At 36.7% G+C, this 25,711-nt stretch overlaps 1 protein-coding gene across 1 annotated transcript in view; it reads left to right on the top strand.

Moving 5' to 3' along the window:
- Positions 1–2,059: 2,059 nt before the first annotated feature.
- Positions 2,060–25,711, top strand: part of tmtc1 (transmembrane O-mannosyltransferase targeting cadherins 1) — a 51,149-nt gene continuing 27,497 nt past the window's right edge. The window contains exons 1-6 of the mRNA XM_048155071.1: positions 2,060–2,588; positions 9,622–9,799; positions 16,282–16,355; positions 17,006–17,182; positions 23,381–23,462; positions 25,297–25,400. Of these exons, the coding sequence (XP_048011028.1) occupies positions 2,278–2,588; positions 9,622–9,799; positions 16,282–16,355; positions 17,006–17,182; positions 23,381–23,462; positions 25,297–25,400 (926 nt within the window). The 5' untranslated portion in view covers positions 2,060–2,277. The remainder of the gene's footprint in view (positions 2,589–9,621; positions 9,800–16,281; positions 16,356–17,005; positions 17,183–23,380; positions 23,463–25,296; positions 25,401–25,711) is intronic.

A 25,711-nucleotide genomic window follows, 5' to 3' on the forward strand; every position in this document is an offset into this window, starting at 1 on the left:
AATTTTTTAATTTAGTACTTTTAGTACACATTTTTTAGTTACAGATTATGCACTTTAGAACAAATTATGCACTATATTTAGTAATAATATACTTTTTTGTGGGGTTTTTTTTATTGCTACTGCTACAGACAGTTGGTGGAGAGGATTAAAATTTGCTTAATTGTCATGAAAATAATTCCACAATGCTAAACAGCACCATCAGCAGTCAGTTTTGCTATTCATTCTGGTTGCAAGAGTGATTTGGCTGTAGGGAGCCACCAGATATATTTAAACAGCCCCCGAGAAGGATAATTTTAACATTTCCTGCATAAAATCATGTTTAGCCAGATGTTCACCCATCAGTGAATCTTTTAAAAGTGCATTTATCATCATGATTCATTATCCTTGTCTTCCTGTTCCATTAGCAAGTCCAAACCCAGAGCGATTTGCTTATGACTGGTTGTGCGTGGAAGCACAGGTCACGGTCAAGGCAGTGCAATCATTGTGTGAAATATCCCACAGCTCTTTATTGATTTCCTGCCTGCATGCGCTCTCTCTCTCATTCGCTCCATAATTTGCATTTATCTCTCTCTTTCTCTCTCGCGTTCTCATTTTCTCCTCCAAAATTTAACCTTGGCAGCCATAGATTCTGCTAAAATATTCTTCTATAACCGTTTTGGAATTTTGTTTAAACAACGTAAGAAGCTTTCAGGTTCTGTTCGCCATTTTGTTTAATCTCACTTTAATGATCACAATTTATAAAAATTAAAATGGTAATCAGTAGCATATCCTTTTAACCTAACTCAATTTAACTAGTGTCATACAAGAATACTTGACTATTTTGAGTATGAAAAAGCAAAATATTCTTTAATTTACACTATTAATATCAACACATAAAGCTGTAGGTTGTTTTTCATTGCATTAAACTCTAATCATTTTTTTAACTTTAAAGGATTAGTTCACTTTCAAATTCAAATTTCCTGATAATTTACTCACCCCCATGTCATCCAAGATGTTCATGTCTTTCTTTCTTCAGTCGAAAAGAAATTAAGGTTGTTGATGAAAACATTCCAGGATTTTTCTCCATATAGTGGACTTCAATGGCCTCCAAACGGTTAAAGGTCAAAATTACAGTTTTATTGCAGCTTCAAAGCATTTTACACGATCCCAGTCGAGGAATAAGGGTCTTATCTAGAGAAACCATCGCTCATTTTCTAAAAAAAAAATGAAAAATTATATACGTTTTAACCATAAATGCTCATCTTGAACTAGCTCTCTTCTTCTTCTCTATTTGAATTCCGGCAGTGTAGACACTGCTAAGTGTATTACTGCCCTCCTCAGGTCAGAGTTTGATAATTGTTAGATACTTGCACTAGCATATTGTATATGACAATTTAGTTCAAACTTTGACCTGTGGAGGGCAGTAATACACTTAGCAGTATCTACACTGCCGGAATTCAAATAGAGAAGAAGAAGAGAGCTAGTTCAAGATGAGCATTTATGGTTAAAACGTATATAATTTTTCTTTTTTTTTTTTAGAAAATGAGCGATGGTTTCTCTAGATAAGACCCTTATTCCTCGTCTGGGATCATGTAGAACGCTTTGAAGCTGCATTGAAACTGTAATTTTCACTTTCAATCATTTGGGCTCCATTGAAGTCCACTATAAGGAGAATAATCCTGGAATGTTTTCATCAAAAACCTTAATTTCTTTTCGACTGAAGAAAGAAAGGAAAAAAATTATCAGGAAAATTAATTTGATTTAGAAAATTTAATTTGAAAGTGAACTAATCCTTTAACTACCAACTAATATAAACAATAGTAAATTAGATTGCTATAATACATTGCAGTAGATTTAATTTAATCTCATGTAATGACAAAAAAAATGAAAAGTTAATAAAGTATAGAAAATAATACAGAAAATAAGGTAAAATAAAAAATAAAATCATGAAAATATTTAAGAATATTTTTTCTCAATTTTATTTCCATTTATCTCACTTGTTCCATCTGTTATTATTCTGTCTTTCTCGCATGCTCATTCTTTCTAATCATGTTTCCAATTTGCATCTCTCTCTCTCGTTTACATCAGTCCCTGTTTCTCATCCCCTCTCTCTCTCTTCTGCGCATGCGCCGGTAGGCGGTTACATAGATTTCAACACCTTATACACTTTCACACTCGCTAATATTACGCATTCTGAGCTGATACGCTGCCCGGGCTTCAGTGCAGCACACGGGCTATGGAACGGGACGCGTCTCCTCTCTTTCACTTCCCCGAGCAGCATGCGAGACGGGGACCGACATGACAGCGAACAGCCGAGGGACCAAAGCCGCTCCTCCTCCTGTACAGCGGCGGCTGTCCGCGCTACCGAGGCCGGGAGCGGGTGTCCGGCTGCTCCGGTATGCCGCGCTGGTGGCGGTGTGCGCGCTCTGCTACAGTAACTCTCTCTGGGGGGAGTTTGTTCACGATGATATTTGGGCTATCAGCAACAATCCAGATGTCAGACCGGGCTCAAGCCTCCGGAGCATCTTCACCAATGACTTTTGGGGCAAACGGATGGCTGATAACACCAGCCACAAATCCTACCGTCCGCTCTGCATCCTCACTTTTAAGTAAGTCCATCATCCAAGATGTGACATGGAGACAGTTGTATAAACATAGCCGTTATGTTAAGACTGTGACTTATGAATTAGTATAACCAACTAACGTTAGACGTTAGTTAGCCAGTGTTAATGTCCGCTATCAAATTACTGTTTTTATGTAACTGACTTTAAAAAAAAAAGTTATGAACAAAAAAATTGATGACTAACTTGTAAGGCTAGTCTAGTTAGGATTGAGTAACCGACATTTACTTGAGTTTGAAGGGTCTAAAAACAGTTTTTGATGTATTTTACGCAAAGTTGTGATTGATATGAACTTATTTACATGGCTGGAGTCACATGACCTGAGCCGTTTAATTCCTGTAACCGTCATGTCATAAAACATTTCACAATATTTGGCACATATATCAATGAACCTATTTTTCCATAAGTAACCTATTAACTCACATGATTAGTAGTGAGTAGAAGCATTGTTTTATTAAATGAAAGTAAAAGTAAAATTAATATTTTTATTTTTGAATTTGTATATTCCTTGCCCCAGCAAGTGCGTGTTAGAAAGTGCTATAGTTTATTTATTTTTAGTAATTTTTTTCACTAGCGATAACATATATAACTTAAAAGCATGTGTGAAAAATGTATGTAACTGGGTTATTGTTTATTTAATAATATCTATCATGTGTTGAGTAAGGGTGCTTATTTTAAATATCAAAAGGGCGCTTTATTGCATTCAAAAAATACCATGGTCCATGACGAATCGCGCGAATCAGTTAAACTGAACTTGACGCAACGCTCATGTCGCGACGTCATGTGGGGGGAAAAACGCAGACGGAACGCAAGAACATGTTGTGCGTGAACGCGCATTTAAAGATGTGACGTTCACGATCGCGTTCAGTCTTCGAGATTGCGCAGTTGTTGACATACATTCAGTGTCAGTCAACACTTGTTGCGCAGTTTATATTTAAAGTTACTTTTTCCCCCCTCAAAGCGCTCCAAGCACAGCAGTCATTACCAAAAAGTGCTCGTAAATCGTGAAATTAAGCAGACTGCCACGAGTGTAGGAGTTGCAGACAGTCCGAGATAAGCTCGTGTGTTTTTACTCCAGATTCAGAACGAGGGGCGTTTCTTTCTCGTGGATGACGTCATAGTCCATATGGCGCGCGCGTCTGACAGCTCTGCAACATCGCCAGTGATCCACATTCACACCAGTGATGACAAAAAGAGAACGGAGGAGGACTTTTCTCCTTATAGTCGGAAAGGAGGCGTTGTGTATTTATAGCAAGGCAATTAACAGCCTACTCCGAGTCTCATATTTTATCTCCTTTATTTTTGGAGCAGCCAGACACTTCCCGCCCTCTCCTTTGCCTAGGTGGATAGAGATCTGTCTTTCTGTTAGTCAGTGTATAGGCAGTCATTTTGGCCTAGTCTTGTTTCAGCACCAAGAGACCTTTTGAGTATTTATAATGCATGCGTTATATGTAATTCACATTTTCTGAAAAAACAAACAAACATGTGAGTGGTGCCAAACACTAGGATGCTCTAAATGGTTTCCAGGGTGTTGCTATGCAGTTAGAGCGAATAAATGTATTGCATTCAGAAACAAAGTTCAATACTTAGTTAGAAGTTTCGAGAAAGTTAAAGGGTTAGTTCACCAAAAAATGAAAATAATGTTACTCACCCTCATGTGGTTCCACACCCGTAAGACCTTTCATCTTCAGAACACAAATTAAGATATTTTTGATGAAATCTGATGGCTCAATGAGGCCTACATAGCCAGCAATGACCTCTCAAGATCCATTAATATATTAAAAGCATATGTAAATCAGTTCATGTGAGTACAGTGGTTCAATATTAATATTATAAAGCAAAGAGAATATTTTTGGTGCGCCAAAAAAAAACAAAACAACGATTTCAAACACTGCTTCATGAAGCTTCGGAGCGTTATGAATCTTTTGTGTCGAATCATGATTCGGATCGCGTGTGAAACTGCTGAAATCATGTGACTTTGGCGATCCGAGCCGCTGATTTGACACAAAAGATTCATAACGCTCCGAAGCTTCATGAAGCAGTGTTTTGAAATCGGCCATCACTAAATAAGTCGTTATTTTGTTTTTTTTGGTGCACCAAAAATATTCTCGTCGCTTTATAATATTAATATTGTACCACTGTACTCACATGAACCGATTTAAATGTGTTTTTAGTAGTGGATCTTGAGAGAGGAAATGTCATTGCTGGATGTGCAGGCCTCACGGAGCCATCAGATTTCATCAAAAATATCTTAATTTGTGTTCTGAAGATGAACAAAGGTCTTACGGGTGTAGAACCACATGAGGGTGAGTATTATTTTCATTTTTTGGTGAACTAACACTTTAACCCTTGTATTGTGGCGTCCATCAGTCTTCCGACATGTCAGTTGTGCTGCGTATCTAATGAGAGCGAATGGGTGCTGCTCGTTCCCCACTGTGTGCGTATGAGTGAGAAGGAGATAAAACGAATACCCTAGAGCCCACAGGCGTATATGTGTGAGAGCAAGAGAGAGCTGTGAGATTGCAGGCAGAGCTGCTCTTGTATCTCAGCATGATCCTTGTGTCTTTTATCTGCTCTTTGATGCTGTCTTGACAGGCTCTTGAAAACTTCAGCTGTCTTTCTCAGACATGCACAGATAGTTGGAGCTTATAGCAGAGCCTTTAACACAACGCGAGCAGATACAGCCAGAGCTGTCTCCAAATTTGGAGGATTTGTTACACAAAAATGAAAATTCTGTCATTATTTACTCACTCGTATGTGAGCGTCGCGTCAAAATCAAACAGAACCCATTATAATCACTGATGCTGTCTACACTGGATACAGTATATGTTTTAAACATTTCTAGTTTTTAGCAAATATACATTGCTAAAAATAATATAAAAAATATGTTTCATTCTTTTGTGGTGGCTAGTATACACTGGAAAAAGAAAAAACTTAAAATTTAAAATATTTAATAGAATTTTTTGGTAACATTTTACATTAAGGTTCCCTTTGTAAAGGGTTTATAAAGGTGTTTGTTAATGAGTAAGAAGTCATTTACAAATGCATTATAAATCATTAATAATGCAGTTATAACTGCATTAATAAAAAGGGCGACTTTAATGCAATACCTGCCAAATAGTGAGCCATTTTAAACTCACGTGTTATAAATGCTTAATAAATGTATTTATTAACACTTATTCAGTGCTTCCCACAGGTTTAAAATATACTTGCGGTGGTAGCCGGGTGAAAAATCCTCCTATTACCCACGGCACAAAAATGGTCTACTACATGTGACAAACAAACAATGTGTGATTTTTAACAGTATTTTTATTTATTGAAGTTAATTTTAATTAAATAACATATACATTTAATTACATACCAACATTATGCATTATTATGCATTGTAAATTATGCAAAATTACAGCATTTAAATGGTTCACATTTTCCTATGTTCTCCTTGCTGTCATATAGTGTCTCTCTCAGTGAATGGGACACAGATTTTACTAGTAAAATTTATAAAATGAATAATATATGTGTCAAATAATGTTCTTAGTCTTTTCTTCCTGTGGAGGAGACTACAATAATTTACTATGAATTAAATGGAAATCAAATTAAATACAATTTATTGTGTAACCAAAATACCAATAATGCCCAAAAGAAAAAGAAAAAACTTAGCGTGTGACTTTTAATTATAAACAAGCCCGAAATACACAAGGAACTCTTATTTTGAAATGTCTGTACTATTGCAGGCTGATCTTACAATCGTCTAAAACATTTTATATAAAAGCCATAAAGTAGACATTGTAATAATTCATCAACTTGAGTTCATTAGCAATCACTTGGCATAAATCTGCGCTTTTCATTGATTGGGAATCACTTTGAAGCAGTCTGAAGCGCTGTTGCACGAGTTTGTAGAACGCGCAACAGCGCCGCCTAGTGACTTTGCAAAATGCAGCGGCCGTGGGAGTGTTAGCGGGAGTAAACAGTTCTGACGCACACATAACGAGCAGGTACGAAACGACTAGTTAATCGATCACGGATGGTTTCATTATCTTGCGCGGATATAAAAGTATAAGGATAAAAATAATAAAAGCAAAAATGTGTCTCAGAATATACTTGGGCGGCCGTTATTATACGTGGGCGGCCCGCCCAAGTAAAGTCTATGTGTGGGAAGCACTGCTTATTTAACTGAAAACCAGATTCCTGGTTTATTTCATGATGCAGCAAAAATTGACTATCATAATTAGACTGAAGGGTGTTGTATTTGTGCTTTTCTTATTAATATCTCATGACTGCCACTTTTCTTACTATGTTGCCAGAAGTTTCTGTCTTACCCATAAATGGTTCACAGATTTCCACTTTACATTAAGGTTCACTTTCATAGGTTATTAATGTTTATAACTCATGAATAAATGGTTCACAAGTGTCCACCATAAAGTTGGAATTTCATCTTTAAAAAACAAGAAATCAGTTTTTATACACTGCTGTAGATAGGCATCATGACCTTTTTGGAGAGTATCATGGGCAAGACAGAAACTTCCGGTAAGCAACATACGTAGTAAGAAAAGTGGCAGTCATGAGATATTAATAAGAAAAGCACAAATACAACACCCTTCAGTCTAATTATGATAGTCAATTTTTGCTGCATCATGAAATAAACCAGGAACCATCTGGTTTTGAGTTAAATAAGTGCTAATAAATACATTTATTAAGCATTTATAACATGTGAGTTAAAAACGGCTCACTATTTGGCAGGTATTGCATTAAAGTCGCCCTTTTTATTCATGCAGTTATATCTGCATTATTAATGATTTATAATGCATTTGTAAATGACTTATTACTCATTATCAAACACCTTTATAAACCCTTTACAAAGGGAATCTTAATGTAAAGTGTTACCAATTTTTCTTTAAAAAAAAAAAAATTATTTCTAGCAAATATAAAAATACATTGCTAATATAAAAACAAACAAAAAAATAATATAATAAAACAAACTTAATAACAATTTATTGTTCTTTTGTGGTAGGGCCAGTGAAAATGTTGGCAGGGAGAGTAAAAATTTGAAGTATTTGCTTGATTGGGAGAGCAGAAAAGCCCTGCTGTCATTATTCATTTATGGTGTTTTTTGGGAGTTGTTGGAGCATCCCAGCCCATATTCTTTCTACTTTTGTGTTCCATGTTGTGGAATTATATGAAGGGTGAGTGAATAATGACAGTACTTGAAGTTTTGGGTGAACTATTCCTTTCATGTATTTTCCTCAAATCAATTGGACAAGCTGCCCTGCTCTCTGAGAGAATTGCAATTAGCCGATGTTAGCTGTGACCAAGAGTTTTCCATGGCTCTGACTGTGATTGCAGAATATGATGCTGTTGGAGGGAAACTAAAGACTGCACACTCCGTATGGATGGCTCGATTTTTATCTTCAGCTCTGATGAGGCTTAAAGACATTTTCTTGTTCTCCTGTAGAGACTGTAATGCACACACTCACGCCTCGATGTCACATTAATCAGCGGCGGTTAAACAAACACAGGCTTATTATTGCCTGCAGATGTGCAAACTGTTTCACAGTCATTATCGTTTTCCTTCCATCATTTCATTAACTGTCACCCTTTTTGCTCTCATTCCATTTCCTCTGGTTCTCTAGCTTGTTCTCTACCCTGGTCGCTGAACGTCAAACACGGAGCTAAATAATAAGTGTCAGGTGTATTCATTGACCCATGTAGAACCTTCACGGACAGCTCTTTGTGCTTGCATAACAAATTATGCTGTCCAAGTTGGTCTTCAAGTACTGTGATCTGGAATTTATCCTGACAAAGTCTCAGAACTTGTGGCAACAGAGAAAGTGGCAACTAATTGAAATAAAACAAGTTGTAGTACTAAAATTACTAAAAATAAATTGAAATAAATAAATTCAAGTTAAATAGAAATATAAAAAAAACTAACAAAATTGATAAAAGAACTAAATTACTAAAACTTCATCTAAAATTAAAACAGAAAATATAAAAATAAAATAAATATTATAATAGCACATAAATAATATTAAAATAACACTGATTAATATATTATGGAAGCTTGTTTTCACCACTAAATAAAAAAAATAAAGGTCATTTTTATCACAATTCTGACTTTTTCTCAGAATTGTGAGATTTAAACTCAGAATTGTGAGTTATAAAGTCAGAATTGCATGATACTGAAATTTTATAAACTCGCAATTCTGACTTTATAACTCGCAATTGTACGTTTATATCTCATATAAAAAGTCGCAGTTACCTTTTTTATTTTTATTTTTTATTTTTTATTTCATGGCGGAAACAAGTTTCTATACTATATACACATTATCAGTTTTTTCCAATATCGTGCAGCCCTAATTATGTCTTTTTATTTTCCTACAACCATTAACCATCCAAAAAACCTGATCATTTTATATCAGATTGTGTGATTTTATATCTCAAAGTGTATTGTGAAATAAATGAGTTTATGTTCCTCATATTCCATGCCATGTTCTGCCTCTGGTGCTCTTGCTAAATTTTAATGCAATCTCTGCTGCAAGTCAAGGTGACCATGGAAGCTCATTAATGTTGCATTGCTTTAGGCTAATTGTTCTCTCATCTCTCTCGGTCCCTTGCACTCTTTTTCTTTAAGGTCAAGCAAATGTATTGAACATCAGAGTTTTTCCATGGCCAGCTCCTTTAGTTTTGCCATGCTGAGACAGACTTGAAAATCGACTTTCTGCTGTGAAACTGCAACTTTCCTCACCAAAAAAATTTGTTTCTCCATAGTAAATAAAAGAACATGCTGCATGACTGAACACAATAAGAACATATCTGATGCCGAATATACAGCCATCCAGCAAATACAGCACAAATAGAAGCCAAAAAATTGTCCTGTTGCTTGTTTCGGTCACAGCTGGTTAAGACAAAATCTAAAATTTACATGGAATAGCCTTTATCTCTTGTCACTTCATGGTATTGCACCTTGTTAGCTCACGCCCATGTCTTATTAATGTCACTGTTTCTCTGTTTTTCACTCTCGCTGCAGGTTGAACATTTTGTTGGGCGGCATGACTCCATTCTACTTCCACCTGGTGAACGTGTTTCTGCACTGCGTGGTGACAGCGCTGCTCATGCACACCTGCGAACAGTGTGTGTTTGAAGACAGCAACCTCTCTTTCCTCACCGCTCTGCTTTTCTCTGTACACCCCATTCACACCGAAGCTGTGAGTGTACATGCATAACATTTCTGATTATAACATTCTATCTATCTATAGTTCAATCCATCTATCTGTCCATCCATTGTTCCATCCATTGTTCCATCCATCCATCAATTGTTCTATCTATCTATCCATCCATCCATCCTATAGTTCTATAGTTCTATCCATATAGTTTCATCCATCCTTCCATCTATTGTTCCATCCATTCCATCCATTCAGTATTGTCTGTTAAATGTTTTGTGTGTTTAGTGTTTAATGTGTTGTGTTTCTTTGGGTTTTGTGGAGATGTGGACTTTGTATTGAAGGTTTATGTCTGAGTTTTAGTGGCAGTCACTTTCAGAACTGCAGAGTTTGTTTACAGTAGAGCATTTGCTGGGTCGGTTGGAGTGAGTCCATGCCACTGAGCCAGACTCTGATCATCGGCTCTGTGTAAACACCATACATCAACAGCTGCACTGCATCCCACCAGCATTAATGAGACACACACACACACACACACACACACACACACACACAGCACGGGAGGTGCTGTCCTTCGAGTTTTGATTGATCAAGCAGAAACATAATTAATCTCTGGATAAATATGAGAAAGGACAAAGAGGATGATCTGTACCCAACTCTGTGTGTGCAATTATCATAGTTTTTTTTTCTTTTAGGGAAGAAAAAAAAGAAAAACAGGGAATTCAGAAAAGGAGGAGGCAGACGTTAAATATAAATTTAATCGTAAAAAAAACATAAACATCCAAAAAGGAGCAGCAGCGGCCGACTATAATAGGCATATAAGCATAATAAAAACAGCAACGTAAAATGTCCCAGGCTCTCGGCCCCGCCCTGCTTCATACCACAGTAATGTTAATAAAACTTTAAAACATTAGCTCATCCACGAACTTGATTTCTGCACGAGTCCCCTCGGATTTCTTTTCATCGGCTGTGGAGTGTGGAGGTGAAGACGACAACTCCCATGATTCCACGCTCAGTCACGGCATCATTAAGCTATAGTTGCATCCCAAGTGACGCACTATGCACTTTTACACTATGTACTTATGCACTATGTACTCATCCATGTAGTGTATGAATTTTATATGTTTATTTTGTCATTAAACATCAGAGTCTGATCCCCCCTCCCCCTCTGCAACATAATTAAAGTTGCGACAGTTGAGAGCATGAAGTGTTCAACATTCCACACTTAATTTAGTGCATCATCCGGATATTTAAAGTGCACTTTTTCTGTTTGGAATTTTCTGTGTGAACGCACTACTCACACTATTTGTACTTAAAAACGTCATAGAATATATTGGGACACACCTTATGTCTTAGTTATTGTTTTGAATAAGCGACCTCTAGCGGCGAAAATGACATACCGTGCCTTTAACAGTTTATGTTAGTATTTACTATGGCAACTGTAGTTTATGCAGTTTACAAAGTACCACTTGATTTTCACTAATTTTGTTATTTTCTATATTTTTAATGACTATGGTGGCTCATACCAACCTACTAACTTTATTGTATTTATAATAGTTTGGGGCTGCTATGTAACAGCTTTACCAATACTGTTCATCCATCAGTGTTAGTGACATTCTTACAAGTTATATGTATGTTAAGAAGGACATATGTATCAATCGTATTTAAAGGTGCCATCGAACGTTTTTTTACAAGATGTAATATAAGTCTAAGGTGTCCCCTGAATGTGTCTGTGAAGTTGCAGCTCAAAATACCCCATAGATTTTTTTTTTTTAACTGCCTATTTTGAGGCATAATTAGAAATGCGCCGATTCAGGCTGCGGCCCCTTTAATTGCTCGCACTCTCCGCCCCCTCCCGAGCTCTCGACTCTATCACTGCATAAACAAAGTTCACACAGCAAATATAACCCTCAAAATGGATCTTTACAAAGTGTTCGTCATGCAACATGTCTAATCGCGTAAGTATGGTATTTATTTGGATGTTTACATTTGATTCTGAATGAGTTTGATAGTGCTCTGTGGCTAACGGCTAATGCTACACTGTTGGAGAGATTTATAAAGAATGAAGTTGTGTTTATGAATTATACAGACTGCAAGTGTTTAAAAATGAAAATAACAACAGTCTTGTCTCCGTGAATACAGTAAGAAACGATGGTAACTTTAACCACATTTAACAGTACATTAGCAACATGCTAACGAAACATTTAGAAAGACAATTTACAAATATCACTAAAAATATCATGTTATCATGGATCATGTCAGTTATTATCGTTCCATCTGCCATTTTTCGCTGTTGTCCTTGCTTGCTTACCTAGTCTGATGATTGTCATTTCCATGTATTGAACTAGGTAAATTAAATTTTTCATTCAAAGGCACCTTTAACAAATTATAAAGTAAAATATCTAAGTTTTTTTGTAAGTTGAATACGGATGGCATAGGACGTAGCCTAAGCGTTTTGAACTGCCAGAAGCATTACACTTTCTTTTCAAGTTGAATATGGGAGGTGGTTTGGCAGAAGCTAGATAGTTTACTTTATAACTTGTTAAATATGGATATTTTTTCTTTATTAACCCCCCGGAGCCGTGTGGAGTATGTTTATGATGGATGGATGCGCCTTCTTGAGCTTCATACTCGTTGGTCCTGTTCACTGCCATTATAAAGCTTGGATGCATCAGGATATTTATTAATATAACTCCGATCGTATTCATCAGAAAGAAGAAAGTCATATAAACCTAGGCTAGGATGGCTGGAGGGTGAGTAAAGCTTGGGGAAATTTTCATTTTAAAGTAAACTAATCCTTTAAGGCCACCTAATATAAAGTGGGACCAAAAATCGTAATTATTTCAAACTTTTGACTGGTAGTGCGTATATACTGTGATGCTCGTGCTGGTGAAGCTGGGTTGAGTCAAGTCAGTATCATAGAAAATGATATCCGGCATCAGGTTACATCTGATCCAGCCCATACAAGAGATGTGCTTCACCCAGCTTGTAACCGCAGGTTTGTCCTCACAGCAGGGACTGCCGGCAGGCCGTTGGCTAGTTGTTAGTCGAGAGGAGCATCACTTGACAGGCATCAGCAGGCTCCTGATGGAGGATGAAAGGCCTCCGTTCACTGGCATTCTGTCTCTCCCTGGAGACTGTACTGAAGCCTTCTGCAACCTGCTGACCATCTGTCGGACTTCCTCCTTCACAGCCACCCACCGGCACCCGGCGCTGGCCGCTGCCGATGATGTCTTATAACTCAAAAATACATTTTGTCCTGTCATTATTTACACTTTTTTCATAATTATTTCTTCTATCCATACTGTTTGAATGCATGAGTCATATTTTCCTGATCTTAACTTTTCAAGCACACTTGTTCTGTTTGTTTAAAATCACACGGGAACATCGGCTGCTGTCCAGCCTGCTCGGCTTTCAGCTGTGCATGTGCGATAAAGTGTGTTTGTGTAAGTTTCTCCACACTATCTGTTCCTAACAAGGGTTTACATTTACAGGGGTTGAAAGGTGTGTGAGTGGAAAAACTGTTTATAGATTTGGTTTTGCAGCAGTCGGATGGTGTGGGTGCTTGTGTGGACCCTCTGCGTTGGCAGGGTAGGGCTGCAGCTGTTTCTGAGGAATTCTTGTCGAATTAGGTAATTGGCTGAAATGAGGTATAGCTGTGGGTCTTTCTGAGAAGTGCAGCATTTCAGATCTCCAGCTTGATTTACAATTACCCCACAGATGTGTGTGTGTGTGTGTGTGTGTGTGTGTGTGCGCATTTATACGCCAGTCTTTGCAAGGGGAAGAAATCGCAATTGAATACACTCCCTTGAAGGAACCCTAGAGATCCACGGATCTGCTTCCTGGACCAAATGTCTTAAAACACAATAGATCAGGAGTGCGGTCATATTAGATTAGATTGGATTGGATTAGAGTAGAGTTTTTTTTCATTCAATCCATATACAGGTATTAAATGAAATGTTTCACTAGGTGTGCAGCAGTGCATTTTACACAAATTACAATAACATTATAAGGACACGTGGTGAGTAATACAATTACTTCACTGTAAACAACACACTGTTCATATGCAATATGTGTACAAAATTATCCCATAATTTACTCACACTCAAGCCATTCTAGGTGTATGTCTTTCTTCTTTCAGCCAAACATAATTGGAGTTACATTAAAAAATTATCCTGGCTCTTCCAAGCTTTATAATGGTAGTGAAGGGGGCTTGAGATTTTGAAGCACAAAAAAGCGCATCCATCCATCACAAAAGTAATCCAATGACCTATGTGTAATCTCAAACATCTTTAATGTAATTATTTGTTAAATTAAGTGTTAAATGTCCAAATATTTCAGTTATAAATAAAACAAATGAAAGATGTTCAGTTATTCACTTAATAGGCTGTTACTATTATTATTATTTATTCATTAACAGTTAATCAAGTGCAAGAAATTATGTTCAATTGGTTTTATTATGCGCTAATGTGTTTTCGTACGCATTATATAGTAAGCTGTGCATATTTAAAATTAATATCATTCGTATATACTTAGGATAATCATTAAGAGGAGACCCAATTTCGAGGGAGGACCAAGTTTGTCATGACACCGGATATTTTTTTTACAAAAATGCTTCAGAAGGCCTTTATTAACCACCTCGAGTTGTATGGATTACTTTTATAATGGATGGATGTGCTTTTTTGGGCTTCAGAAAAAAAACATTAAAAAGTTGGAGGAGGCAGGATATTTTTAATATAATTCCAATTGTGTTTGGCTAAAAGAATAAAATCATATACACCTAGGATGGCAATAGGGTGAGTAAAATATGGGATAATTCTCATTTTTGGGTGAACTAACACTTTAACGCAAGTCCGTCTAGGAAGTTCCTAGTAACAATCGCAGACATTCATGATTACGTGATGTGATGTGCATTTAGTTAGTCATTTAGAACTATTATGACAAATTACATTTTTATTTTAATTGTGTGTATGTATTATTATGGATAATACAAACAATACTGCAGTATTCCCTAGCTGCTGCATCCATTACAACATTAGGGTGGTGTTCATGATCTCATAAATACTATTATTCCAACATGACCCAGAGGCAACATTTATACATGATTTTAATGGATGATTTTGTGTCTGCAACAGTGCTTTATTACAGCAACTGTGAAAGTCTGGCGCTAGATTTGCTGATTGGTCCACTAGCCAGACATTTACATCTATATTCAGCCCATAAACACAGCAGCTGGACCGTAATACCACACAGACGCTGAGTTGTATTAAGGGCCGGTGGGCTTTTTATATGTTTACACTGAAGATGATGTCTCGGAGTAGTGCAAAAACACACACACACACACACACTCCCTTGTCCCTCGCCAGCGGTGCATGTATGGTCTGTTGCTCCGGGGTGTGTCTTCTGGAAGTGTGTGTATAATTCCAAGGAATTCTTCCTCTGGGGGGGATGGGCTTCAGAAACCCTCCAGATGTGAAGTGTGTCAACTGTGGGATCATTTTAACATTTGTGCCTCTGGCAAAAACAAGGAGGAAAAAAGTGCATGAAAACAGATTGGAGAGGAGGATTTTAAGGATGGTGTATGTTTTTAGGGGGATGGGAAGATACAGGGAAAGAGCAGACAGCGCCAGGGAAATAAATCTCTCTCCCTCTTGCCCTCACGTTTTCATTTTCTCCTTCCCACTATTTCTTCCCCCTCATTTGACTTTGCTCTCCTCCATTTGTCTTATAAAGATGTGATCATGCATTGCAAACAAGCACACACATACATTTATCCACCCTTTCCTCCTATAATTCACACTTTTACACCACCCTCTATTGCAAATCTGCCACAATGGAAGTGAAAATTATGTAGGATGACATCAGGAATGGGCGTCACCGCTCAAACCATTTTGGAAGAGAGGCTCAATGACATTGACATTTAAAACAGTGCTTTATTGCAGCAATTGTGAAAGTCTGGCTCTAGGTTTGCTGATAGCTCACTTTGCTTTTTCAGTGAATTATTCATTCCAGTGTGTGCTTCGCTTTAAAACACAAGCTCTGTCATATTCTGTGACTGTTTCTGAAGAGCGCGAACCTTCACGCATTGCGCTGAACGGAATGTCAAAACATCCCACCGCTGTATAGCCAATGATACGCAAACTACCTTTCTTGGCTGGATAAAGCAAACCAGCGTCTCGCTAGTAAAGTTTTGATGGATGAGGATTGCAATTAAGGTAATGACAATTGCGGTGACATACAGGAGCTGTACAGTAAGCATGCATATATATATATAGCCTGTATCAGTGTGGTATTACAGTCCGGTTGCTGTGTTTATGGGCTGAATATAGATGTAGATGGCTAGTGGACCTATCGGCAAACGCAGTGCCAGACTTTCACAGTTGATGTAATAAAGATAACAATTTGAATGTCTTTATGTTGATAAAATGGCTGACTTTGTCTTTTGGCTTTGATATGTTTTGTTGATCTGAACAGTTTTGTTACATTAACATGATGGATTATAAGTGTATCATACTTGTGTGTTACAGGTGTCTGGGATCGTTGGGAGAGCAGATGTGTTAGCCAGCATGTTGTTCCTCCTGGCCTTTCTCTCCTATATTAGGTAACCCAGAGTATTTTCCATTAGGTTGTAAAAAAAAAAACTGACAATGATCTGACAATGAACATATAATACATCAATTACACAATTGAATAATTGATCAAAATTATAAAAACAAAACAATTTATTATCCATTCATTTGTATCCAAAATACAATTTGTGTAATCTTATCAAACTGAACCTCAACAATTTTAGATTTCATGATGTGTTCAATTCCAATTGTTTACCAAATTATTAGTACTAAAAATGCTCACCAAAGCTGCATTTATTTGAGCAAAATAAGTAAAACAGTATTATTGAGAAATGTTACAACAATTTAATGTAATTGTTCTCTATTTTAATTTATTTTAAAACGTAATTTATTCCTGTAATGGTAAAGCTGAATTTTCAGCATCATTACTCCAGTCTTCAGTGTCACATGACCCTTCAGAAATCATTCTAATATGCTAATTTGCTGCTCGAGAAACATTTATTATTACCAGTGTTGAAAACAGTGTTGCTTCATGTTTTGTAACATTATAAATGTCTTTACTGTGACTTTTGATCAATTTAATGCATCCTTGCTGAAAAAAAGTATAAATTTCTTTAAAAAAAAAAACTGACCCAAACTTTTGAACGGTAGCGTAATATGGTGACTTCTATTTGTCTTTCAGGAGTGTGTCAGCGAGCAGAACGGCAGACGAGTTTCCCCCTACAGTGTCAGTCTTGTCTCTGGCTCTCAGTCTGTTGTTGGGCACCTGTGCCATGCTGGTGAAAGAGACGGGCATTACGGTGTTTGGTGTGTGCGTCCTCTATGATTTCCTGGTGCTCTGCCGCAAGCCGCTCATCTTGTAAGTGTTTGTATGCTCACTATTCTAGATTATTAGCAGATGTTAATTATTGTTGGCTGGCATGGTTTCAGGGGGCTCTGGGTGTCACTGTGTTGATATTTTTACATTCAGCATGCATGACAACATGACGTCATCGCTATCAAATTGTATCACTTTTCCCAAATTGTCTTTGATTGGTCGATCAAGTTTTAAGATCATCTTTTTCATTTAGATTTGAAATAGCAATCATTTCTAATCATTTCTGGTGTGCTGTATATAGAAGTGGCTCAAGAAGGCCGTCTGTCTCTGTCTATAACGGAATCTTCCACGGAATGTTTATGGAGAATTCCACTGTGGCCGGGGCATCGGAGCAGCCATGTGCTTTCAATCTTCAACCCAAGGCTGAGACGGTGCCATCAGTGACCAATACATATTCATCACATGCGGTCGGATCACATAGCGCAGACACTCATTAAATTCATTAGGAGGCAGTTAACGATCGACGGTCCCTAGACATACATTGACTGGTTGTATGTACTGCCTGAAAATTAGCTTAGCATGCCGACGTACAGTCTGACCTCGGGTCGCATCCTTTCAGGAAACCGATTTAGCATGTTGCATTTATGCTATTGAATATTCACAATATATATTTACAAAGATTTTGTTGCCTGTACAAGAAATACTCACATCATGAATATTGCAATGATTTAATATGCTTTATTTTTAGCCATTTCTAAAATGCATGCAATTATGCCATTGGGTTACTTTCACAAAAACACAGTGTTAGGATCAGTTCATTTCTATAAATTAGTGAAAAATATCATTTTTAATAAATTCACTTATAACTTATATCTTTTCATCTCTATGTAGCATTTTTTATATATTTAAATGTATTAGTAAACATATAGTAGTGCTGTCAAATCGATTAATCATGATTAATTGCATCTAACAAGTTTGCAAGTGTGTATGTATATATATATAGTATATATACATATAGTATATACAAAGTTTTATGTTAGATGTGATTAATCGTTTTGACAGCACTAATATTGTTTGTTAATATATAAAGTTTGTGTGTGTGTGTGTGTGTGTGTGTATATATTAGGTTTGAATAAAAGTAAGTAGATAAAATTTTTTTGTTGATTATTTGAATCAGATTAAAAATGTTTAATGTAAATGTTGCGATACATATGTTAAATACTATACTATATACTATACAAAAAGTAAAAAAATATATAATATAATATAATATAATATAGCTAAATCATCATCATGTTGCATCATGACCACAAATTACAAAATTTGCATCACAACGTGTCTATTTATCGCCTACTTTTTTTTTTTTTTTTTTAATCACTACAGCTAATTTGTTTTTCCGCTTCTTTAATCAATTAAAGGATGACTTCCTGTTTGACTGGTACCAAACAAATTGTGCGAGCAGACAATCTAGCCAAAGATCAGCACACAGATCTGCGATGGAGAATACACAAAGCAATCTTCCAATTACAGCTCGGCTCTTTCGTTCGGCTGTGGCGGTAATTGGCATTCAAAGAGAGTCAATCAGGCGAGACAAACAGCAATCGCACTCTTCGACTCAATTCAAACTCTCTCATTCTCTCTCTCTCACTTAGTGTGAACCTCATTTGCTTCAATTACAGTCTCAGCTACTTAAAATGTGCTCTGTGTCCAGTGGGTCTGCACTCTCCGAGAATTTGAAAAGCTGAACAAAGGGGCTCATCGGAGAGTGAGAAATAGAGAGGGACCCTTGACTGGCCCTTGGGTTCTCATTACTGAAGCAGACACACGACTGAGATACCAGACTGATCCTTGAGTGCTGTGTGCAAACATTCGCACACAATCCCATGCTCATTCCTCTCCCCGAGGCTAATAAGTTGCTGCACCAGCTTTGCTCCATTAGGGCTTACAGAGAAACTTATGGGTAGAGGAGAACGAAAGAAATGTTATTTTAAATTTACTTAATTTATGTTTTAACTAATACCATTGTTCATGGTTATGAGTAAACGGTAGTTGTCAATGCATGGTTTTATTATGACATTAACAGTCCGAACAGTATCTTAACCACTTCTAATGCCCTAGCAATCACTTAAAACACCTTAGTAACCTCCTAGAAACCCACTAGAAACCACTCAGAACACATTTGCAAATAATAGGGAAAGTTGTCTGGCCAACTGCAACATCTGTGATTTATAATTCTTGAATTTATACCATACAATAAAACAGTTAACAGTCCTCACAGCTTTGTAGCTACTCCTAATGCCATAGCAACCACTTAAACCACTTCAGAAAACCTTAGAAACTGCCTAGAAACACCCTGGAAACCACTCAGGACACATTTGCAAATATTTGGGAAAGTTGTTTGGCCAACTTCAACATCTGTGATTTATAATTCTTGAATTTATACTATACAATAAAATTTATACAATTAACAGTCCTCACAGCTTTTTAACTACTCCTAATGCCCTAGCAACCACTTCAGAACATTTTAGCAGCTGCCTAGAAACACCCTAGAAACCACTCAGAACATGTTTGCAAATAAAAAGAAAAGTATCTGGTCAGATGCAACATCTGTGATCTGTGAAACAATTTTAAATTATTACCTAAAATTTTAATTTCCAAAAATATAATATTTAGCTTTAACAAAATATTTACCATTGTTTATAGGTCATGAGGTCTAAGTGGTATTGCATAATTGCATAATTATGCATAATTTTATTTTTGACAGTCCTAACAGTATTTTAACCACTTTTAATGCTCAAGCATCCACTTAAACCACTTAGGAACATTTTAGATACTGCCTAGATACACCCTAGAAACCACTTAGAAACACCCTAGAAACCACTCAGAACACCTTAGAAACACCCTAGAAACCACTCAGAACATGTTTGCAAATAATTGAGAAAGTTGTGTGGCCAGCTGCAACATCTGTGATATATCATTCGTCCCTGTATTTACTCACTTTGCAGTAATGCGTGATGTTGTCTAACACATATCGCTACAGCACCAATCGGTTAAATTATGTTCAGCGCCAGCTATGTTTGTGCAGTTGAGTTTCTCAACGCTCCCATGTGTTCTGCAGAGATCAAAAACACAAGACATGCATCTGTTCCTCCGCATTAGTCACAGAGCGAATAACCTCAGGGACGGCAGAGACCCCAGAGATAAACATGACATCAAACATCCAGTAGCAAAAGCTCCTTTAATCCATTATTAAGACGTTTAATATGGATAATATGATGTTTTTCATGTTTATTTGTGTTTATGTAAGAGCATATGCCATATTCCACAACTTTTTTCTTTATTTTAAGCAATGGGGTCTGTTGTAAAAGCTTTTGGATATGTTATATAATTTATCATCTAAAATAAAATTAACCAGAATGTAAAATGGGTTTAAAAGAACCATATGACTCTATCCAACCCTTAAATGTTTTTTTTACGTTCTCAAAGGTTTTCAGATTCTCGACTATATTCCTCAAACTTATACCATGCAATGAAATTTTAACTAATATTTTATTATATTTAGCTTTAACGAAATATTTAGTGCTCAACAATTTAGTATATAACCCTGTTTAACCCACTACATTATTGTCCTATTAAAAATTACCTTCTTTGGTAAAAATATAAATTGTGAATTATGATTTGTTTTTTTAAATATAAATTTTTAATTCATTTGACCTCCTCAGGTTGATGAGCAACATTTTTCTAGTGACTGAGCATCTCATTTCACTAACCATTTGTTGAAAAAGTAATAAAAATACTGTTTTTCAATGAACACACCATGTATATTTATTAGGTACATTATTAGATTTAAGGAATATTTATGAGCTAATCAGGAATTTTAACAGACACAGCTTCAGTGAAGGCAGCAAAGAACATCTGTGACACAAACAGAGTGACATGGGCATGAAAACACTCCGCAGCCTTGAAGAACAGCAAAGGAAAGGTTCCTCTCTCCGTCTGCGTCTCCCTCTGGGGAATGAGGGCTCTGTAGCTTTATTTGATTTTCAAAAGTGCCCATAAACCTTTGCTGCTACCCGTGACCCTGGGGAGGACACGAGAGACAAACTCTCTCACACACACTCACAGTGTGGAGTGTGTGAGTGTGTGATTGTGACTGATAGTCGTCATAATGCTTGTAGACATGCTGTCTCTCAGTGTACGTTTTGGTGAGTGTGTGTTTGTAGTGAGGGGGTGGAGTGTCTCCTTTGGGCTTTGTTATTATTAAATGCATAAGCTGACACTTGTTTTCTCTCCTGTAACTCTACACCAGTGCAATATTCATAGGAGTATCAGTTACAAGCGCCTCACAAATGGCTGACATTAATTAAGTAAATGCTCCCAATTCCATTAAAATGATTGTTAATCTGGATTATTGCTGTTAGGAGTTGACGTACCATAATTGTCTTATTCCTAAGCAGCTATAATGCATTTAATGGCACAGCAGATGTTAACGCTATTTGTGTATTCATATTTGGGTGTCTAATTAAGTATGGTGGCAAAAATGTAAAAATTGCATCTTAAAATGGAACTGCATTTACAACCTGTTTGACTTCCGTAAAGTGATATATTTCCAAGTGAAAGTAGATATTTAATGAGGAAAAAAATGTGACATTTTTATTTTATTGCCGCGCCAGTTTCCATTTTGTGTAGAACTCCTCCCCTTCTGAAGCATGTCCAGCTCCCATTGGCTGAAACTTGGTGGTCTTGGTGATGTAATCCGAAAAGGAAAGTCGTTTCACTGGCAGAGAAAGTCTTTATATTTTGATGAAATCTACATTTTATATTTTAAAGGTGATAGAGAGGATTTTTTCGTCGACTGAGAATCCAAAGACTGTTAGTGAGTTTTTGAAATGAGCGCATGCGTAAGAACAACCCCCCTCCTTCACAGCTTATTTCAAAGGAACGCCTCCCAAAACTCGTGCACGAGTATTGGAACACGAGTGATTACCACCGGCATTCGCTGTGTCGTGTTAGTGGATTCATTATGTCGGACTCACCGCAGGTAACTCATAATCTGCAGTTGTTACTCCTGTCTCCGGACAAAAACATTGCATGCGGCGCCTGTGGAGTGTGGAAAGTTACTGGAGCGCGCAGCTGCGCTCGTCTCTCACAAGGAACGTCACGGCAGTGATTGACAAGCCAGAGGGCCAATCGCGTAAACGATTGGCTGATGTTTTTAAGGCCCTACCTCGTGCACAGATGATGTATATTAATATTATTACTTTCAGTGCACCTAATAAATAGTCTTTTATCAGTTAGTAAAGACTAAAGTTTCAAGTAATATTGCAAAAATGTGTAAAACAAAACATCCTCTTTAGCACCTTTAATTTCTTTGGAATAATGTGGACAAATGAATTGTTCACAATAAGACTGGGAACTTCTCCATTGGTTGAGACTTGGTGGCCTTGATGTCCTCAGAAAAGGAAAGTTGTTTCAGAAGCAGAGAGAGGGTTTACATTTTGATGAAATCTACATCAGAACATGCACTGATGAATTGATCACAATAAGAACAAGAATGTGAATTTTTATTATTATTATTATTATTATTTGAGTTTTAAACATTCTTTGTTCAGTATAAAACCCAAAATGGCATAATAATGGAAATAGCAATGAAAGGCAAGGATAGAGAAGGGAGTCTTGCGTTTTTTAAAATACTGCGCTGTCTTTGAGCACGGTTACCGATCCCTGGAGTACAATACGCTCTGAAAAGCAATGATGCACACACACATTCATTAGGCTGAGCTCTCTCCAGCTCTTTACTGAATCAATCAGCAGAAGTGCGATGTACTGCCTGAGCTCCATTCCTCCCCCACCTCCTTCTCTCGCCTCTTCTTTTCTTTCATTCATCTCACCCCACATTTCCAGTCACAGCTGTCATGGTGTCATGTCACGCTGAATTAAAATTCACTGTACATCCCGGCACTCTCAAAGACGGATGATGGCGTTCCAGTTTAGAGTGCCATTTTAAAGTCTTTTAAAGAGGGCTGTGAGGGCATGTGTGTTTTCACTTGTTTTCTTGCAGCTCTGTTTTCCAAGATGTAGAGGTAATTAATTGAGAGCAACAGTTAACAGATTAATATACCCGTAAAGTAATTCACTGATGGTTTGATTAAGTCAGTAATGAATGAAAATGAGTTCATCAGCTGATTGAGTTATGGAGTCGTTAAACGACTGTCACATCTGGTTATGCTTTCGTTCCAGGCACCTGTCGCGTTCTGGGTTGAAGGAGCTCGTCAGAATTTCCTGCCCTTTTGTCAAACGAGCTTGCGTCATCTCGTTACATGTAAGTAGCTACGTTTTTACTGCCAAATGTTGCAATGCTTCTTTTGGCAATGCACATTCTGAATTTAGCTTTTATTCCTTATAATGTGCTGTTACTTAGTGATTTGCAAAATTCTGGGAATTTTCAAAGTTGGAAACTTTCCATGGGAATTAACGGGAATATATGGGAATTAATGGGAATAATTTTGCAAAATTGCAGGTTAGCCTATAACAGAGAACTTAAATGTACAGAAGTTGAAAACATCTGCAGCATAATCTTGGTTAAAACAACCAGTTTAATGCAAATTCAGTTGAATTTCTACCCTGCTCTTTCCTCAGTCACATGCATATAGCTCACACACCCCTGAATCTGCTTTCATTTTACATTTTGAATGGGACTTTTTGGGTGGGATTATAAGGAATATGTTTATTTTATTCAACATTCATGCTTTTTTGTTGTTCAGAAAACAATTCGATCTCGTCAAAAATGTAATTTTTTTAAATTTGTATTAGTTTGCATGCATGTCTGTTTATGATCAAACAAAATGTTTATATTTATGTTTGTATATGATACAGATTGTAAAAATTACCACAATCTTCCAATTAATTCCCATAATTTCCATAAAGTTTCCAACTTGGAATATTTCCAGAATTTCCTAGCTTAACTTCCCATGGACATTTTCCACCCCTTTACAACCCTAGTGGTTAATGATCTGGGCTGGATTATACTTTGAATTTTAACCCCATGTAATCAATCATAATCGCAGTTTTGTGTCTTTTAGTTCATGTCTGTTTGCTTTGAACTCATCTATATATTCTTGCAAACTACTAAAAGCTGGGTAAATAGACTCTTAGTGTATGTGCATTTACAATTTACTGGCTTTCTTCTAAAGCAAAATAAACCAAAAAAAATGATGACTCATCATGTTTTTTAATTAACGTTAAACCTTTCATAATATCATAAATTTTACATGCACCTATTTAAAGGCACAATATGTAAGATTTCTGTGTTAAAATATCCAGAAACCACTAGAACAATGTTATACAGTATATTTTGTTGAGCAAATTTAACCAAGACACAGACCGTGTCCGTGCGTCGCCTATCACTGACATCATCCTCGCGTTACCCTTGATTGCCGGTTTTATTTTGTAGAAACCACGGAAACACCAAATATGCTTTAATATATTATGTGTTCTATTAGACAGGGGAGCAACTATTTGGATACATTCATTGACAGAAAACTAATCATTGTTATATAGCTCAACACAGTAGCCTAAGTCTTATTGTTAAAATCTTGTTTTCTTCATTTATCATGTTTTACCATGCCTAAAATCGATCTAGCTTACTGCAGTGTGCAACAAGTGTCTCATAGCAGCCGCCAAGCGAACGCTCAGAGTAGCATTATAACAACTTTCAATATACAAATGTATCTAATATGATAAACAGCGCTGCTTTACCCCACATACACATGACGGAGGAAGCAGAAGTGCTTGTCTGCGGCACAATAAAAGCCTTGACTTGAAGACAACACCTCCCATGATTCAGCGAAATCAAGGCGTCATCAAGCTACGTCTTTGTTTTGAAAAAGCGACCTCTAGCTGCGAAAATTACATATTGTGCCTTTAATGTTTATTTATTTATATTCTATTTATAAACCATTTTATTTTTATATACCTATTTAATTTTATTATTAGTAGTAGTATTTTATTATCTTGTTTTTATTATTTTATTATTTGATTTATTATTTTCAAGAATAATTTTTATTTCATTTAAATCAGCATTGATCATTTTAGCTCAAACCCCATGACCTCATGGGCTCATTTGAAGCTATTTCATAAGTTTTTTTTTTCTGCAGGTTACAGTCATCATGTCTTTCCGCTTATGGTTGATGGGTGGATCCATGCCGCTGTTCTCAGAGCAAGACAATCCAGCATCCTTCTCTCCATATCTGCTCACCAGGTCGGTCTGACTGTCATCACTCAAACATCTACAGAGTTAACGCAGAGAAATATGTCCTCATCCACTGAAGACTATATGGACTATAACAGCATTCAAATTCAGCGATGCGTCCGATGTGGTTTTGAACATACACAAAAGCAGGAAAACCTTGACATTTCCTCCAAACCATAAATAACAGAGGGAGAACTGTTGTTTTACTATTATTACTCTTATTATTATTAAGCATTTGTATGTACTGTATGTCAGTATGCATGATTTAATCTACTTTAATTATCTTATGTAAGGACTATTAATATTATCCGAGTGATTTC

Source organism: Megalobrama amblycephala, linkage group LG14, assembly GCF_018812025.1.
Source record: "Megalobrama amblycephala isolate DHTTF-2021 linkage group LG14, ASM1881202v1, whole genome shotgun sequence".
Taxonomy (NCBI): domain Eukaryota; kingdom Metazoa; phylum Chordata; class Actinopteri; order Cypriniformes; family Xenocyprididae; genus Megalobrama; species Megalobrama amblycephala.